The sequence below is a fragment of the Coffea arabica genome, chromosome 9e (genome assembly GCF_036785885.1).
Source record: "Coffea arabica cultivar ET-39 chromosome 9e, Coffea Arabica ET-39 HiFi, whole genome shotgun sequence".
Taxonomy (NCBI): domain Eukaryota; kingdom Viridiplantae; phylum Streptophyta; class Magnoliopsida; order Gentianales; family Rubiaceae; genus Coffea; species Coffea arabica.
The window spans coordinates 26,864,121-26,885,194 of NC_092327.1; the positions used below are offsets into that span (position 1 = coordinate 26,864,121).

The 21,074-nt window shown below is 36.0% G+C and overlaps 1 protein-coding gene across 1 annotated transcript; it reads right to left on the reverse strand.

Moving 5' to 3' along the window:
* Window positions 1-3,962: 3,962 nt before the first annotated feature.
* Window positions 3,963-6,377, reverse strand: LOC113709933 (uncharacterized). The gene is made up of 4 exons (XM_027232775.1): window positions 5,412-6,377; window positions 4,761-5,321; window positions 4,256-4,555; window positions 3,963-4,175 (listed from the first exon to the last, which is right to left on the reverse strand). Exons 1-4 carry the CDS (start codon window positions 6,375-6,377, stop codon window positions 3,963-3,965), a joined length of 2,040 nt encoding a protein of 679 aa, XP_027088576.1.
* Window positions 6,378-21,074: the final 14,697 nt, after the last annotated feature.

Genomic DNA, 21,074 nt, shown 5'->3' on the forward strand with positions numbered 1-21,074 from the left:
CAGTTTTTATATCCTAAAATTCTTTTTGACAGAATTGGCATAATAGCATAACTTTCCTCAATCCATGTTTCTTTTTTAGCCATCACTTTTATTTTCTTGTTTGTACTCTGTATCACCGCCATCCTTTTTATCTTCATTTAATTTGGTAACAAATCTATTTCGGTAGCTTGTTATTTGGCAATTTCAATTCAAAAATGCTTACAAAAAAAGAAAAATAAAAAAGAGAGAGGATCTATTTCCATGATAATAAGGATTTGCAATGTGTTAGATGATTGTGTAGATGACGGCTATGAAAAAAGATTGGGTTATGAGATAAAGGAAAGAGAATATATGAGAGAGAGTCAAAAGAGAGAATAAGAGTTTGTTTTGTGTGGCAGCCATTGCATTAGAGTGACCGACTAGTTGTAGTTGTAGGGTTTTTTTTAGAAATTATCTATAAGTGAAGGATATTATAATCATATTACTGCATAAAGAAACATTAGTGTAATTATTCAAAACTAAAAGGAGGTGAGTGAAATTGTCAGAAACTTCAGGGGAGGTTTCTAAAATTATCCCTTATTTCTAGAGGAAAATGGGGAAGCATGAGGGGACTTTCATTTTTCTCTTGATCTCGGAGGAAGATATTCTTCTCAAAGAACACTAATCTAACTCCAGAAGAAGAAAATAAATTATTTTATATTGACAGTACTCACGTCCCTCATATCCCCTGAGATCGAGCAGTGAAGTCATTAGTACTATTGCCAAAGGAGCAGGAATATGATAGAAAAATGCACGCACTTTAGACTATCTCAATCAAATTCTTCATATGTCCCTTCTCCCCCCGAGCTGGTTTTGGTTGAGGCTGGACTGAGCCTAGCAATGCTAGGAGACGATTATCAGGACATTATCGTAGATGTCATTACATGTAGCTTTTACTTTCCTTAGATTTTTCCTCTACTATTGTATACTTTGCCTTCATTTGTTAACCTCATTGCTTGAACTTAAAAGATGAAAATAACTGAAAAGGCTATCCACAACAGAGTTAGCCTTTCGAAAACAATATTGGAATGAAAGCACGAAACCTTCCAATGACCGAATCTCTCTAATATAAGCCAGCAAAGAAAAGGGCATGACATAATTACCCTTCAAAATTTCAACCAATCTTGGAAAATTTAATTCAACAATAATGTGAGATAAACCAAACTGCTTGCATAACCAAAGTCCAAGAAGAAGTGCTTCAGTCTCAGCCATTATGGAAGAAAGTGTCCTCAAGATATCTAGAAATGCAAACAAACACTTCCCATCAGAATTACAAACAATACCACCCCCATCACCGCTCCCAGGATTACCATTTGAAGCTCTATTCGTGTTCAATTTTACTGACAATGCAATTGGTGAACTCCACTGTACCAATAAACAAGACAAACTCGGAGAAAATGAATGTACAAAGTTCAACAAATGATTCCAACTATGTCCACCAAACTGCACTTGAGGAAAACTTACATGAAACAGAAAGTAAATCTCCTCTGATGTACAATAGCAAATCTGCTTCCCAGTTAAAGGACCCAAACCAAAATGAGCCCCATTTCAATTCTTCCATAAATGCCAAAGAATTAATAGAGGCATCAATGTAAAAATCCATCCAACAAATTTACTATGAGTCTTTAGTAACCACCAAGAAAAATAATTACCGCAAATATAAGGGGAAGTATTAGAAATATGAACACCTGTCTGGAAAAAATTCCAAACAAAACCTGCTATATCCCCTGAAGTGAAGATATGATTTAGTGTCTCCTAAATGAGCTGTAAACAACATGAAGGCCCAAAGACACTAAATTTATATAAGATATCATCTATAAGCAGCCTCTCTTTTAACAAATGGAAAAAAAGAAAATAAAATCTTAATAGAAAGATCTGACCGCCATGTCATTCCAAAAATAAAGGACTTTGGCCAAGGAGAACGCATCAACTCATAAGCAGAGGTTAATATATAATTTCCAGAAGAAACCATGACTATTGCACAACATCCTTTTGATTATACCAAGCTGGACTAAGGAAATTGGAGGATGAAACAATCAACTGGAACAGTAAATAAACTCTCAAGATATTAATAGAAATGAAATTGATGAATGGGGATAATCAGCTCAATGAATTATATTGATATAAGCCAATGAAGTTACAGAATATGGCGGAAAAATAGGGAAGAAGATGAAAAAGAATGAAGGAAACTTGAGAAAGGGGAAACGGATTGATAATGATCCCAAATATGTTGATTACAATCAATATTCTCTGTTCCATTACAACAACAAAATCTCCCTATATAAAGCTACTAAACTAATAACTAACTCCTAAAGCCTGCAATCAAACTTGGACATATGGCTATGCAGCTAAAGTTGTTGCAGGACCACTGCTATCCTCTTCATATTGTTGAGCTAATGATGCTGAGCTGATTTCCAGGAAAGCATGCTTTTGGAATTGCACTTCTTGTCTCTTTCTTCTTCCATTATCATGCCTTCTTCTTTGCAACTTCACGCTTCCAACTACTTGTGTACCAAATGCTAGTTAGCTTCATGACAATAGCTCCCCCTTTCAATAAATCTTGTCCTCAAGATTGAAATCTAGGAAGCTTCTGCTCGATATCTTCTGCATCTTCCCAGGTAGCCTCAAACAGGAGAAGTACCCTACCATTGCACAAGCCACTATACTACTGTTGCATTCTTTTTCTTAACAATCCTTCTATCCAAAATGGTTACAGGCTCCACCCTTAAATGTCCCTTTTCATCTGCATTAGGTAGCTGCAATATAAGTACAACATTCTGTCCCACTTTTCTTTTCAGCAAAGATACATGAAAAATTGGGTGTATCTTGGACTCAGCTGGTAGTTGAAGCTTATAAGCCATCTTCCCCACCTTCTGAACTATTTGATAGGGTCCATAGTACTTAGCTGATAGCTTGGAGTTCTTTCTCACCTGCACTAATGTCTGTCTATAAGGTTGCAGTCTTAAATAAACCCAATCCCCAACACTGAATTCCCTTTCAGTCCTCTTCTGATCAGCGTATATCTTCATTCTATTTTGAGCCTCTTGCAAGTTCCTCTTGAGTAGTTCATCTATCCTCTGCCTGTCCTTCAAGTGGTCTCCTACTGTGGCTACTTTTGAGTGTGAATAGGGCCCCAAAGCTAGTTGAGGTAGGGGCATCCCATACAATGCTTCAAAAGGACTCATGCGAATAGCTATATGATAAGAAGTATTATACCACCACTCAGCTAATGATAACCAGGCATTCAATCTCTTAGGTTCCAAATGTGTCATGCATCTTAAGTACATTTCTAGCACCTGATTCACCCTCTCAGTTTGTCCATCAATCTGAGGGTGATATGCAGTGCTCAGGCTTAGCTCTATCTCCAATAATGTAAACAATTCTGTCCAAAATTGGCTGGTGAATATCCTATCTTTGTCAGACAGCATGCTTAGAGGCATCCCATGTAGTTTGCAGACTTAGTCTAGGAAAATTCTGGCTACTGCAGGAGCATCAAATGGATGAGTCAAACTAATGAAATGAGCATATTTGGTGAATCTATCTACCACCACCATGATGGTATCCTTCCTTTCTGAGCTAGGAAGTCCTTCAATGAAGTCCATGGTAACATGGCTCTAGGAGTATTGGAGGGTAGGAAGAGGTTGTAATAAACTAGGATAGGTTGTATGTTTATCTTTGTATTTTCTGCAAGTGTCGTACTGCAGTATAATAGCCTTAATCTCCTCATACATTCCTGGCCAGTAAAACAGTTGTTTGGCCCTTAGATAGCTGGCTTGGATCCCAGAGTGTCCTCCCAGTTGTGAATCATGCATGGCAGTGATAATTTTTCTCCTAATTTCTCCACTTGTGCCAATAACTATTCTCTCCTTATGCCTGACTACTCCATCTTGGTAAGAGTGCTTTGGCATAGTGCCAGGTGTAAGTACTAGTTCACTGATTAGTTTCTAAACTTGCTCATCTCCCTGATAACTCTCCATCACCTCTTTCACCCATTCAGGGATAATGCAAGCTAGCTCTGCATACTCCCCCACCTCATTGCTTGCCCTCCTAGATAGTGCATCTGCGGCCACATTCTCATTCCATTTTTTATAGTGTATCTCAGAGCTCAATCCCAGTAGCTTAGTGAGCCATTTCTGCTGAAATGATGCGGTGATTCTCTGCTCCAGTAGATATTTAAGACTCTGATGATCTGTCCTAATGATGAAATGGTATGCCTCCACTTGGTGACTGCAGTTACAAGTGCTAGTAGTTCCTTTTCATAGATGGATAACCCCATATTCTTGGGTCCCAGACTTTGGCTTAGATAAGCAATAGGTCTTCTATCCTGCATAAGGACTACTCCCACGCCTCCATAACAAGCATCAATTTCTATTATAAATGGCCTGTTGAAGTCTAGTAAAGCCAGAATAGGAGTGCTGCACATGGCTAATTTCAACTTCTGAAATGCTTCCTCAGCTTCTTCATTCCAGTGAATTTCTCCCTTCCTTAGTAGTGTTGTAAGAGGCTTTGCTATTGATCCGTACCCTTCACAAACTTCCTATAGTGTCCACTCAATCCCAAGAACCCCTTCAATTGCTTCACATTTCTGGTTGAGGCCAATTCACCATGCTTTCCACCTTCTTAGGATATGCCATTACTCCTTCTGCAGTGATTATGTGTACCAAATACTCTATCTGTGTCTATGCAAATGAACACTTACTCCTCTTTGCATACAGTTGATTCTATCTTAAAATGCTCAGTACCTTTGCAATATGCTTTAAGTGATCTCCTAGTGATGAGCTATACACCAGGATGTCAGCAAAAAATACAACATATTTCCTCAACTGTTCTCTAAAAACCTGATTCATTAAACTTTGGAATGTGGTTGGGGCATTAGTCAAACCAAATGGCATGACCATGAATTCATATAGCCCTTGATGATTCCTGAAGGCAGTTTTATGTCTGTCTTCCACCTTGACTCTGATCTGGTGATAACCTGCTCTCAAATCAATCTTTGTGAAATACTTAGCTCTTTGCAACTTATCAATTAGAGGCATAGAAAACTTGTCTTTTGCTGTAGGTTCATTAAGTTGTCTATAATCCACACAGAATCTCCAACTGCCATCCTTTTTCTTGACCAGTAGCACAGGAGAAGCAAAGGAGCTATTACTGGGTTGAATAATCCTTATTTGCAACATTTCCTTCACTAGCTTCTGTATCTCTGATTTCTGTACATATAGGCACTTGTATGCCCTAATCTGAAAGGGTTTAACTTCCTCCTTCAAAGGAATTCCATGGTCATGGCTCCTGATGGGAGGCAATCCCTATGGCTCAACAAACACATCACAGAATTGACTCAGCACCCCTTCCATGTCTGCTGGAATCATATTAGGTGTTTCCTATTCCTTCTCTACCACAAACAACTGAGCAGTGATTCCATACACTTGTTTTTTCTTCCATTTATCTAGTCTACTCCTCTTGATAACTTTAAGTGTCAATTCCCTAGATTCCCCTCTTAGTTCCACCAATTCTTTCCCTTTGTGAAACTTCATGTTCAGTCCCTTGAAGTCAAATTCAATAGGACTATATTTGGCCAACCAATCAACCCCCAACACAATATCATAGCTCCCTAACCTCAAGGTGTTAAAGTTGTGTTGAAATTTATGTCCGTGTACCTTCCATTCTAGAGGCTTATTGAGTTGTCTAGATTCCAACCTCTCACCATTAGCTACTTTAACTACCAGTGGGGCTCCAGTCATCTGTAGTTGAAGGTGTATAGCTAATTTTTCATTAGTGAAACAATGAGTGCTACCACTTTCTATTAGCATCAAAACCTCTTTCCTTCCTAGGTTTCCTCTCAACTTGAAGGTTCTATGCTCTTTCCCTCCAGCAAGAGCATGAATGGATACTTCTATGTGCTCATTACTCAGCTCTCCTTCAAGGTAATCATAGAACTCCTCAACCCGCTCTCCTATTTCTCTAGTATGTTCCATCATATCAATAGGCTCATCCACTAGGATGTATTGTATTTGAACTTGCTTGCAGACATGTCCTAGGGTGTAAGGTTCTGCACACTTGTAAAACAACCCCTTCTCTTGCCTATAATTGAATTCTGTTAAGGTGATTTTCCTGAACTGATCTGTTGAAGGTTCTCTTATCTTGTTTCCCTTGCTGTAATTAGTTCTAGGTTTCTTAAAGCTTTCATTAGGCCATTTGTATTTGGTCTGGGATGCAGGGGCCTGCCTATTAACCACTTGGGAGGTTGAGTTAATGGAGTATTTCTGAGTTATAGGTTTCTGTGTTTTCCTAATAGCCTCCAAGTTCTTTTCTTGTAGTTGAGCAACTTCTATAGTATCTACCAGAGTGTGTGGTTTGGCCATTTTTACCATATTTACAATTTCATCTTTCAAGCCACTTAGAAAACATGATTTGTAATATGAATCAGATTGACTAGGATGTAGAGGCATTACCAGTGATTTCAGCAGTTCAAATTTCTCCAAGTACTCAGCTACACTCCCAGTCTATGTTAACTTATTGAATTCTTCTATAGTCTCTTCTGGTGAGTCCCCTCCAAACCTTGCACACACAGTCACAGATAACTCTTCCCAAGCAATTGACTCTCTCCCATGGTACATCCCATGAAACCAGATATCTGCCTTATGTAAGGACCCGAAAAATTATTTTATACTTTATTTTATTTCTTTGAATGCATTTTCTTTACTTTAATTATTGCTTTAATTTCCTAGATATTTTTATAAGTGAGTCAAGTTTTAAAATAAATTTTTTTTATAAGTTAGTGCATGTTAAGTTCGTAGTGCATTATTGAAATGGGACCCACTAGTGAGGTGCGTAATAAATTTAGTGAACAAAAACGGGTATTTTTTACTAGAAGGATTATGTGATTAGAAGTGTTACGAGTAGATTAGAGGAAAATTATATAGATTAGCCATTAGAGACAAAGGAAAGACAAGAGGATAAGCTTGAAACCCTATGGCGACAAGTGTCAGCCATCCCTTCAACCTTTGACCAAGACTTCTTTAGCCTTTATCTTGAAATTTTGGGTTAAAAATCAACTCATTTTTGGTTTCTCTTGGTCAAACCTCTCTTCAAGCGAAGAAAGAAAGAAAACTCCATTTCCAACACAAAAGCCTTGCTTGATCCTTGAGTTTTCAACTTAACCTTGCAAATCAATCCATAAAAGCTGATTTTGAGGTAGGAGGAGGAACTTTGGTGGAGACTTTTTGGAGGAGGAAGCTTATGGCAGCTTGGTCCTCTTCGAGTTTCAAGGTAACAAAGTCTAGAAACCATCTCTTGTCATTTAACTTGCTTTTGAGTGAATTTAAGGGTTAATTATGGTGGAATTCATGGAAAAATTTCATGGTTTATGTGGTGAATCAAAATTTCCAGATTTGGTTGAGGATTTTCAGCTTTGATGAGTTCATTTCAGTTGTGTTATTTATTAGCATTAGCATATGATTTTCCAGCTTTCCAATGCTTCTTTGACTTTGCTATAGAAATTTCAGCTTGTGATGAAGAAATTACAGCTTAGGGTTTGTGATTTTGCAACTTTTGTAGGCTGAGATATGAATTGGTTATTTGTGTGTTTTGACTAGCTTTATGGCTTAGAATTACTACCCTTTATAATCTGGAAATTATAGCCTTGATTGTGGTAGATTTGCTAAGAAGTTGTGCTTTGTGATTTGGTGGAAAAATTGAGGGAAAACAGGGAAAATGCTGTTTGGATTGTAGTAGCTTGTTTCTCTTTAATTGTGGGGTGTATTTGTGGTGATTTTTGTCTAGGGTTCTTGGTAAAATCTTATGCCCTACTGGTATGTTGAATTTGAGTTAATTTGAAGACGCTTTATTGGTATTCCTTTGGTTTTTTCTAAGCTGTCTTAATGCTGGCCAAACTCGATGCTTGCTGGCCGAATTGAAGGGCCATCTTACACCTTGTTTTTTCAACCTTTTTATGATGAGTTTTGGACAAACCTTGCTTCAAACCCTGGTTAATACTTTGGTGTGCTGATCTTGTGTGAAAACTATGAATTTTGGGAGGTGAAAATCTCATGTTTGTACTTGTTTCATTGCTGAAGTTTCGGGTATGCTGGGCAGTTTTATACCTTGCTGTTCTTTGGCCTTTAAGTCTGCTGGTTTGGGGTCTTATGGACTAAATCTTGCTAACTTTACTTGCTAAAACCTTGCACTATAATGAGGTGTGGAATTGGAGTGAATTTCATAATTTTGAGGAGGCAAACAATCTCTTTCTTCACTGTTTTGTAGCTGGAAATTTCCAGTAATGACCTAAAGTGGGGGAACTCTTTGGTTAATCATATTTCTAGGATCCAAATACTTTCTTTTCACTCCAAAACCTTACTTGAATCATTGTCCTAGAATACACTTGGATTTTCCTTGATTTGCACTTTCAAATTTGTCCTTGAACCTTGTGTTGGGAGAGGCCAACTTGGATAGGTGTATGGCTCATAGTTGAGCCTAACATGTGAACTTTGTTCACCTAAGTTCTAGATGGTTATACCATAATATTTTATCTTGGTTGCTCTTAGGGTTGACGGTGCATACGCAAATAACCTAGAGACGAACATTTAACATTGCTCTAATTTGAACTGGTGAGTGTTCCAACTGCATGTTCCATGCTCATTGTTGCTAGAAATTGCTAGACACATGATTTGTCATTTCATAGGTGAGTGTGTACTTTATCGTAATTGACCTAACTTGACTAAACTCTTGATATCTCATTTATGCATGTACAAGTAACTTGATTTGCATGTGGCCTATATCTTGACTTGAAGTGCTTGAAAATATGACATGTTGAACACTACTTGTGACTTGATCATGACTAGGTGAGTGTGTTCTTATTCGCACTCGACCTCCATGAACTTGAATTACTTGATCCTGCGTGCGGGCTTGCATATACATGTGCATGATTGTAGATTGGTTGTATATCTTTTTGCAGCGGTTGAACTGGGCCCTTGGACCCTTATCCGAGAAGTCGGTGAAGTGGAAATTTGGGTTACTCATGCATATGCGTGAATGTAGGTTGGTAACGGCTGAACTGAGTCCTCATTGGACCTCTTGCTTGAGACCAGCCTTGGAGCGGTCGGGTAAGTTGGGTAACCTTGGGTAAAGGACGAAGTTCCTAACCTGTTTATTTCTAACTTGAATTCGAGTCATGCCTGAATACGGAGCGTTAGGTGACAGCTAATGTCTCCAATCATTACCTGCGTGAGCGTTGGATGATAGCCAACGACTCTAATCTTGAATACTTGAATATTTGGAGCTTTAAACCCAAATATTGAATACTTAAATCCTTGGAGCCCAGATCTTGAATACTTGAATATCTGGAGCTATAAACCCAACCCAGGGCTAGTTGGTCGAATTGAGCTGGCAAGGGTTTGGTCGAGGAGATTGACGAACCTTGGGTACTTGATTGGCATTCAGACCCGGTAGGGGGATGATTAGTGGATGGAAATTGACGTTTAGTGGTGATCTACAGACATTAAAATTCTATGGTTGACGAAGAGTCAACGGACCCTGGACAAGTTGCCGTGGAATCTGCTCCTGAGAGCAGCCTATATCCTTTGCCATGAACTTGTTCATTTACTGTATACTATTGCATGATCTATCTGGTTACCTGCTTTACTATGTATTATGTCCCGTTCTATTCGGGTTTGACATAATGGTATCATGCCTGTTAGTTTACTTGCCCGTTTTCTTGGAACCTCACTGGGTTTCTAGTTCATTCCATGAATTTTGTTTTCCTTACAGGGGTGAGAACATGAGAGTGGGAGTGGACAAGGCATAGTCTTTGTCTAAGATTTGATTAGTCGCTCGCGTGAGCACTCCTTAGCTCTCTAGCGAGCTTGCTTGGTTTTATTTTATAAGCTTGACTCCTTAGCTGTATTTAGAGATTGTATGGATATTTGATGTCCACGGTTGTATATATCTAAGGTTGTAATTATTATTGCTCTTATTATTGAGATTGTTATTTTGTAAATTTCGTGGTACATGAGTGAGTCCTAATGAGAGTTGGGCAGGCGGTTCGCCAAACCCTTGGGTACGCCCTAGGGGAAAGTGGGGTCATCACACCTTATCCCTGAAATACAATTGAGCCATGTCAAATTTCAACTATGCTACTCCCTGTATCTGGAAATATTTGTTTGCCCTCCTAACCCACTCTCTAGGATTATCTCCATCAAATATAGGAAAGTCTATCTTAGTTAATTTTGCTCCTCCCTTAACTTTCAGTTTCTCAGTCCTTCCCCTCACCAGATCCTTCCTCTGGTCACCCCAAAAGCTATTTCCTTCTTCTCTCTTTCCATTGTCATTTAGTTTGGCCATCATCTGAGCCATTAAGGACATTATGCTCTCATATTTTTTATACAAGTTCTTAATGGCCTTCTTAATGCTTTCCTACCTATGCTCCATTATTCTCATAGCCTGCTTTAACCCATGATTTCTATTTGCAAAAGTCCTTACACTCCCCAGTTCAGTTAAGTCCTTCCTCAGCATCTCCTCCTGCGTTTTAGTCATCCTAATGGCTCGTAGCTAGTTCTGATACCACTGTGATGATACTAAGCTGGACTAAGGAAATTGGAGAATGAAACAATCAACTAGACTAAGAAATGAAATTGATCAATGGGGATAATCAACTCAATGAATTATATTAATATAAGCCAATGAAATTACAGAGTAGTGGGAAAATAGGAAAGAAGATGAGAAAGAATGAAAGAAACTTGAGAAAGGGGAAACATATTAGGGATGATTCCAAATCTATTGATTACAATCAATATTCTCTATTTCATTACAATAGCAAAATCTCCCTATATAAAGCTAGTAAACTTATAACTAACTCGTAAAGCCTGTAATCAAACTTGGACACGTGGCTATGTAGCTAAAGTTGTTGTAAGACCACTGCTATTCTCTTCACGTTGTTGAGGAAGAGAAAGGAAGGGTGATAGACACGGGCAAGGGACGATAGACAAAATTTGGTCCTGAATTGGAGAAGGAATATTAGACAAAGAGGAATGGGCGACGAGAATTTGGGCAAAGAGGAAAGTGGAAGAGAGAGCAAGATAGAAGAGAAGAAGCGTGAGAGAGAGGATAAATCGATTTTTAGTTTTTCTTGAAATTTTTGAAATATTTTCAAAAAAAGTGATTAAGTATCCTATATAGAGATAGTAGAGTGCTTTTGTAGTAATAGGGAGGTATGTGCAATTTTGAAACATTGAGGAGAGTTTCATAAAATTGTCAAAAACCTCCCCTAAGGCTTCTAAAATTATCCCAAATTGCATTTAATTAAATGTATAACCTATCATATTCAACCTCCCATTTTATGCCCTAATAGTGTATCTTGTACACTAAGTACTAGTGTTCACAATCATGTATTCATCTTAACATTTTATGTACTAGTAGGGTAACTTTGTACACAAGGCACAAGTGCTTACAATTATTTAGCAACTTGCTGCTGTCTATTAAACCTTTTCATCTAGTGATAGTGCTATAATTAAGATAGGATTCATATTGCTAGTGATTTTAGATAAATGGTTTTAACCCCATACCCAATGACGTTGTATGTATAAGTGCCTTGGCAAAGGCTTATTCAACGGATGCACTAAATTGTCATATGTTTGCACACATACAACAGTCACGATGCCATATCTTTGCATTTGTCTAACATACTTACGTTTTAGGCTAATATGTCAAAATTTACCATTGTACAACTTATTTAAGGCTCTAGACATAGTGACCTCACTATCACATTATAAAGATATCTAAGGCATAAGTTATGGCCACAACTTGGTATCAAGTGATCCCTAAGCCACTTCGTCTCTTTACATATAGCAACCAAAGCTATAAATTTACCGTCCATGATGGAATGAGCAATCACTGTTTTTTTCTTAAAATTCTATGAGATTGCACCATCACCTAATGTGAATATCCACCCGATTGTGAAATTCTTGTCACTCACACTAGTGACCTTTAAGTTTTGCAGGAAATCTATTGTAAAACAGTTCTTGAGTCTTAGATTCTTTTAACATAACCAAAAATCCTCTCGATGGACTTTCACTGGCCCACACCTGGATTCTTGGTATATCTATTAAGTCTGCAAACTGCATATGAGATATTTGGTCTTGTACAATACATTGCATGCATCAAACTTTCAATTGTACTAGCATACTCAAGTAGAGCAATTAGATTTTCAAAATTCTCATGAAGCTTCAAGCTAGAATAAAATAGAGTACTCACTTCTTTGACATTAACATGTTGAAACTCATTCAATCTCTTGTCAATAATAGTGAGATTGACATGAGTCATAACCCCCACTATGTTTCCAAATTTTGATACCAAAGATAATATCTACGTCTCCAAGGTCCTTCATCTTGAACCTAAAAGAAAGACACTCCTTTGTATCTTCTATATCTTTCATTCTATTACTAACAATTAGTATATCATCAACATAGAGATAAATAATTACACTATACGCTTGAGTGAAAGTAGAATCAATGCACTTACCAGCATTCTTATACCTAAATCCACTTAAAAGCAACACAAACTCAAATTTCTCATGCCATTATTTAGGTGCTTGCTTCAAACCAGATTATGACTTAACTAGTTTGCAAACTTTTTTTCATTTCCAATCAAAACTAACCCTTCAAATTATTCCATATACACCTCATCATCCAAGTCACTATTCAAAAATACTATCTTAATATCTACTTAATTTACAAACAAATTGTACATTGAAGTTAAAGACATTAGCACTGTAATGGAAGTTAATCTAGTAACTAGGGCATACGTATCAAAATAGTCTATTCTTTGTTTGAACCCCTTTAACTATGAACCTTGCTTTAAAGGTTAGTATGGATCCATTGAGGCATATTTTCTTCTAAATACTCACTTAAAACCTATTGGATTTGAACCTTGAGGTAAACAACTAGAACCCAAGTATTGTTAGATAATATTGAGTCCATTTCATCATTTACTGCTTCTCTCCAAAATTCAGGATCGGTTGATAACATAGCCTCACTAAATGTCTTTGGATCATCTTCTACATTTAATAATATTGGTATTTGTAAAGGCCCGAAACAACCAAAGAGAAGGGGTGAATTAGATAGATTAAAAAAAAACTTAACTTGGTTTATAACAAATAAGGCACAATTTAAATTTGCCAAGTTTTTCAAGATGATCAACCATTTGTATGAATGAAAAACAATAAGGAGTAAGTAAGAAATAATAATATAAGCTCAAGTAAAGTAAAGAAAATTAAGAAAGAATAAGCAAACCGAATGGACAACCAAATTGCACCCAATTTGAAATCCAATTCTTCAACATAATGCTTCTTCAATTTGATGGAGTTACACCAAGATTGTACAAGGAGGGATCACCTTTTACTTGCCCCAAGCACTCCTTGGTCATGCCAAAAGGTTCTATTACAAGTTTTGTAAACAATCACTAAGCTACTCATTTGAGAACTCACTCATAATTGAAAAGCTACAACAATTACCTCACACTATGCTACAAGTATATGAAGTAGATACCAATTCTTGCTATGAATTTGATCTAGAAAGCTTGTATAAAGTGTAGGCCAAAGTCTTGAACCCCTCCAGCTACTGTAGTATTTATAGAGTTCAAAAATTTGCTTCCATACCACTTCCAACGGTCATATATTAAATGCAGGAGAAACTAGCCGTTATAGGGTTTAGATGTCCGAAGCTAGTAAAGTGTCCGAAACGAGCGTCTGATAGCCTGATGAGAAAACTTTTCTTAGCTTCTGTTGGATGGTTGAAGTATTTTATTAGAGTCCGATTCTCTGCTTTCGATAGCAAACAGAATGTTCCCAACTTTAACTTGAATTTTTCGAACGGCCGAAGCGATAGTTTTTCATCCGATCGATTCATCTGATAATAGCGGACGTCTGAGTGTGCAGTTGTCTTCTATCCAACGTCCAAAGCATTCTTTTGAAAAGTGTTGTCATTGTTTGTCAAACGACCAAAGAAGCAAACAGCATCTGAAAGATGCATCCGATCCTTTAAATCAACTTTTTGTGCACTTGACTACATTCAATCTTGATTGATTTGATTTGTAAGCTTGTTTTCTATCAAGGCACTTGAAAAGATATTAGTAAGAATCATCGCATTGGTTTGTTATCATCAAAATAAAGGATCAAGAACTAACAATATTTTATTTTGTAGAGATTCCCTATTACGTTCAAATAAGAAGACAATAGTTTGTGAAGAAATGAAATTCAAAGGTAGATGATTTTTCCTTGGTTTTTGGCTTCTCTTAAATTCAATACGTGTTGGTTCTTGGCCAAAATAATCATATAAATAACAATAATTTCTCTAATAAAATTTAACAAAGAAATTAACAAAAATTTTATACCTCAATATTGCATTAAAAAATGTAGATAATTTGTACCATAAAAAGTTAATTTGGCGTGGGTTGAGGCGCGGACTAGGTCGCTCTCTTTAATACTCGGTACAGTAGGTTTTAGTACGTCACCTCCAGGATACAACAACCTAGCCTATCTTACTGTAATCTAATCTAATCTACACTATTGGAGTAAGACAGAAGTCTCACACAACACTGTTTTTTGCTGTAAGTCTACTGTAGTCTACAGGATACAACACTGTTCTTTATTGCAGAAGGTCTTAACACGTCGCTTCCAAGATACAACAGCCTTGTCTATCTCACTGTAGTCTACTCCAATCTACACTATTGGAGTAAGACAGAAATCTCACATAACACTGTTCTTTGCCTATAAAATCCAATTATAGTGAAAGAAAGAAAAGTAAAAGATAGTCTAGAGATGGCTAAGTATGTCTCAAGTTTGGTTGACATATACCTCTATTTATAAGCTAAAAAATTAGGAGTATTAAAATATCAACATTAAGAGGAATTAACACCTCATATTTTAGCTACAAATTGAAAAGTCTAGATTCATTCTATAACGATAAAAAATTCACTAAATAAATTCATAAACCTAATCATTACATAGGTTACACAATTCAAGACATAAATCTCATTTTAAAGACATAAGTTACACTTTTATTTGTAGCTGAAAATTCATTGAACAATTTGTAATTTATTGTGTTTGAATTCAAAAAAAACATGTGATATTTTTTATTAAAATATCCAATAATCCCCCACTTATTTTAATAAAAAATATATAGTACTCAATACTCAACACTTAATAGGGCAAAAATTAAACATTCATGCATAATGAAAATGATAATGCCTTTAAACCTTCACTTAGTGCTCAACAATTCCTTTACTAGAGTCAAAGTGGGTTTAGCCGTTAAAAGATGACTACTTGAGGGCACATGGAATCATATCACACACATGAACCTTTCAATGTTCTAAAAAAGGTTTCATAAGCCAGCACATTTATGGCCTTATACTTTATCCTGGTTTTCATGAGTGCTCTAGAGAACCAACCCAAGGATATTCCTATGACTTAGACATCCACCCATAAGGGCTATAAAGCTCATTCAGGGATTAAAAATTCCAACCTCACTTATCGTCATAGGATCACAAATGCACTTCCATCATAGGGATAGACACTATAATTAAAATAGTGCACATTAATCAATCAAATCACTCTATAATTCATTTGTCTCCGGCTTTAGGATCTCTAGTCCCTAGGTGGTTGTATCCTCATAGATGATTTTTAACATATATTGGACTTTTGTCTTATCCCCCTCAATGTGTATCATATCCTTGACTCAAGTTTGAGATTTATTTATTCAACACAAATAAAATAGCAAAGATATGATATTCTCAAATTTTTTCAAATAATCTCTTAGTGGTCCAAATACATAGAACCAATTTTCAATGAGAAAATTTCTCATCAATTTATATTTGCAAATAGTATAGATTAGGGTTGCAAACGAATCGAGCCGCTCGCGAGCCACTCGAGTCAAGCTCGACTCGAACTCGATATTGATCGAGCTCAAAATATTAATCTCGTTAGCTCGCGAGCTCGAGTATATATATATATATATATATATATTTATTTTAAGTATATATATATTTTTTATTTTAAGTATATATATATATTTTATATTTTTTAAATTTTAATAGTAAAATTACATATATATCCTTAATATTTTATTATTTATTAAAAAAATATTTATTTTATTTATTTTTAAAAAAATAAAAATAATTATTTTTATTTTTTTCGAGATCGAGCTCGAGCTTGAAATTGTGAGCTCATCGAGCTCGAGTTCAATGAAATTATGTCGAGGTTCGGCTCGATTAGGCCAAAACTCGACTCGACTCGACTCGTTTGCAGCCCTAGTATAGATGTATATCTTCTCATATTCATTTTTTTCTCAATGGCCAGTAGTATAATAGCACACTAGAAGCCATTCTCAAAAAACTCCATGGTTATTTTTGCTTTTGCAAAAATACCAAAAAATATTTCATGTACCTTCACATTAGGTCATACTTTTCAGTGAGTGCTAATCTGCATAACTCAAAATAAGAGTTAAAATAAATCCAAAAACAATAATAATGTTATACTCATAAATTGAGCAAATAAAATGATATCACCCTATTTTTTCACCACTTCTACTATCATTGTGTTTTATTTCAAAAACACATTTATCAAGAGTTGCACATGAGATATCACAATGGTAGCAAATTTTAAACTACATTAAAATCCTTCACCTTCCAAGACGGAGGTGTAGTAATGCATACTATCATGTAAATCAAATTCGATGTTAGCCTTAGAGATTATAGGCCCCCACTATTTATCATACTTTTATATAACATGATGCACTTTTCTGTTATACTGTATTGTGATGATAATTATTACTGAGGCAATTTTTATATTTTTGATCACTACCAAAATGCATAACTTCAATACTAAACAACTTTGATGCCATCATAAATATCAAAACTATTTAGAATGACTCCAGTAGCTAATCTGTTACCATTCATTAAAGCACCAAGTTACAGAAATATTCTATAAACATGAAGAAAGCCACTTGTCTAGGTGCAAAGAAACACATATTCAATCAAACGCTCAACACAAAGAAAATAGTCAAGTACAAATCTTGTGACTTTACTAAGTATGCCAATACATGTCATTGAACACAAGAAATGTTTTTCCTCACTTTCAATTTCATGCAATTTTAGCATCTAACAAAATGCATTGTGGTTGGTAAATTGATGGATTTTATCAACCAATTACTTAATTTATTTTATCAACTCTCATCACATTCAAACAAGATACATCTAAATTTATTTGATCAGTTGATAACTAATTCAATGCTTATAAGTATAGCATTTTAATAGGAGCATGAAATCATCTTAAACTTGTTGGTTCTTGGCCAAAATAATCATATAAATAACAATAATTTCTCTAATAAAATTTAACAAAGAAATTTTAAAAAAAATTCATACTACAATAGTGCATTAAAAATGCAAATAATTTATACCATAAAAAGTTAATTTTGAGTGGGTTGAGGCACGGATTAAATCACTCTCTTTTAGATAATTCGTGCCCCTACGGAGTATCCTTCAGTGTAGTAAGTCTCAATACGTCGCCTCCAGAATACAACAGCCCAGCCTATCTCACTGTAGTTTACTCTAATCTACACTATTGCAGTAAGACAGAAACCTTACACGATACTGTTCTTTGCTCTATAAAATCCAATTATAGTAAGAGGAAGAAAAGTAGAAGATAGTCTAGAGATGGCTAAGTATGTTTCAGGTTTGATTGATAGATGCCTCTATTTATAGGCTAAAAAATTAGGAGTATTAAAATACCAACATTAACAGGAATTAACACCTCATATTTCAATTATAAATTAAAAAGTCTAGGTTCATTGTATAATGGTAAAAAATTCACTAAATGAATTTATAAACCTAATCATTACATAGGTTACACAGTTCAAGACATAAATTTCATTTTAAAGACATAAGTTACACTTTTATTTGTAGCTAAAGTAGAAGATAGTCTAGAGATGACTAAGTATTGGTTGATAGATGCCCCTATTTATAGGCAAAGAAATTAGGAGTATTAAAAAACCAACATTAAGCGGAATTAACACCTCATATTTCAACTACAAATTGAAAAGTTTAGGTTCATTGTATAACAGTAAAAAATTCACTAAATGAATTCATAAACCTAATCATTATATAGGTTACACAATTCAAGACCTAAATCTCATTTTAAAGACATAAGTTACACTTTTATTTGTAGCTGAAAATTCATTGAACAATTTGTAATTTATTGTGTTTGAATTAAAAAAAAAAAACATGTGATATTTTTTATTAAAATATCCAACAATACAGGCATCACTTTCCTTTCTCTTATTATTTAAAGAAGATCCAATAACTTGGAGTGCTTTTGAACTAAAAGTAGGATCCACAATAGATGCTGAATCTTTAAGAAACTTATTTTCAAAGAATTGCAAGTCCCTTGATTCAACAATGACACTAGAATCAAGGTCAAGCATATAGGCCTAGGAATTTTTTTGCATAGCCTATAAATACAATTTTAAGTGCCCTAGGTCCCAACTTTGTCCTTTTATTATCTTGTATCTTATAGTAAACAATGGAACCCTAAACTCTAAGATAGCATAGGTTTGATTTTCTCCCTTTCCATACCTCATATCGAGATACTTTTGTTTTCAATGAAGGAATTCTGTGACAGTCCCACCTTCCCTTAGGACGTACCCAAGGGTTTGGCAGACCGCCTGCCCAACTCTCGCCAGGACTCACTCACGACTCTCATAAAATAATAACAATTCCCAAACTCCAATAGTATTAACTGCAAAATGAGTATCAAAACTTCATGGTTAGACATTATAGACCATCCAATGTTCCAAATTATCCCTACTTATACACAAACAATCAAACGAATAAAGTCTAAGTCATATAATCAAATCACCAAATACAACTAGGATGGTAAGTTACTTAAAGTTAGACATCAACTCTCAAACTGTCTATTTTCCCCGCTTCCCCGTTGCCAATGCCTATTAAGAAAAACAAACTAAAGCAATGAGTTAGAACCCCAGTGAGGTTCCAAGTAAACAGGCAGGTAAAATAGCAAGCATGATACCATTAAGGCAAACCCAAATAAAGCAGGACATAATGCATAATAAAGTAGATAACCAGATAGATCATGCAATGGTATACAATAAAGAACACGTTCATGGCAAAGGATATAGATTGCTCTCAAGAGCAAGTTCCACGGCAGCTTATCCAGGGTTCGTTGACTCTCTGTTAACCATGAAATTATAATGTCCGTAGATCACCACTAAACGTCAATTTCTGTCCACTGATCATCCCCCTACTGGGCCCAAACGTCAAAGAAGTACCCAAGGTTGGTCGATCTCCTCGACCAAACCCTTGCCGGCTCGATTCGACCAACTAGCCCTGGGTTGGGCTTATAGCTCCAGATATTCAAGTATTCATGATCTGACTTAAAGCCCCAAGTATTCAGGTATTCAAGAGTGGAGTCGTTGGCTGTCATCCAATGCTCACGCAGGTAACAATTGGAGACGTTAGTTGTCACAAGTTCAAATCAGGAATTCCAGTCAGGAGTAAATAGGGTAGGAACTTCGTCCTTTACCCAAGATTGCCCAACTCATCCGACCGCTCTGAGGCTGGTCTCAAGCAAGAGGTCCAACGATGGCTCAGTTCAGCTGTTACTGACCCATATTCACGCATACGCATGAGTAACCCAAGTTTTCACTTACCCGACGTCTCGGATAAGGGTCCAAGGCCTAATTCAAAGGAATGCAGTCAGTCTACTATTCAACCATCGCAAGAGAAATGCAGCCTGTCTACTATTCAACCGCTGCAAGAGGCCGGTCTACAACCTTGCACATAAACATGCAAGTCCGCACACAGGATCAATTATTTCAAGTTCATGGAGGTCGAGTGCGAATAAGGACACACCCGCCTAGCCATGACCAAGTCACAAGTAATGTCCAGCAAGTCACATTTCAAGCATTTCAAGTATTTCAAGTCAATATACAGGTCACATGCAAATCAAGTTACTTGTACATGCATGAATGAGATATCTAACGTTTAGTCAAGTTAGGTCAAGTGCGATAAAGTACACACTCGCCTATGAAATGTCAAATCAAGTGTCTAGCAAATTTCTAGCAACAATGAGCATGCAACATGCAATTGGAACACTCACCGCATTTAGAAAAATTAATTTTCCTCGGTGAAAGGATCTGCGGGTTCGCTTTCGAAACCTGTGATCAAATATATAAGGTAAGTGAACTAAAGAAGTTCACGATTTTAAAACACTTGAACAAAGTAGTTGAACCCCCAAGTGCAAGCTTTTAGTCAAAAGTATCACCTATCCGTACTCAAACCATAAGGGAAAACTTTTGATGCTAAAGTCAAAAATACAAATTTAAAAACGGGACAAAATAAGGTTTCAAATGAGGCAAGGATATAGTAATGTGATATAATAATGTTTACTCTTGTCAAAACGTTCAACAAGTGACTCAGGAAGAAAAGTCACTCGTTCTTTAAAACACCCTAGTTTTAAGTGAAAACTCACGTATAAATAGTGATCTAGGGGTTAACAAGGCATAGTGGTCTAAAAGTCACAAATTCACCATCCAAGTACCAAGTTATAGCTAAAATTCTTCTTCATAAGTCCTACCATCCTATACTAAACCTTTAGCACCATCAAATAAGGATTTCATGCTACGTGCTATTCGAATAATAACTAAGGGCTAGTAGGAAAACTCGGATTCGAACAATCAGCAATCACTATTCAACTCAAAGGCATAAAGCTGTGAGAAAACCTCAATTTCAATCATAAAACCAAGTTCAAAATGGTTTAACAACTCCAACTTAAAGTTGGAAATGAAAGCAAGAACAACTTTAGAAAACAGAATTTTCTCCAGTTTTGCGCGACACTATTTGAAAAATCGTATCGCAAGTTTGTTAAGTCCAAAATTTATAAACTTTATACCATTCGAAAATAGACTCAAAGGACTACAATTTTTCAGAATACACATTTGTAAGATTCTGTCTATAAATCAGTCAAATTCCAGTCTCAAGTTGCTGCTTCATCAGGT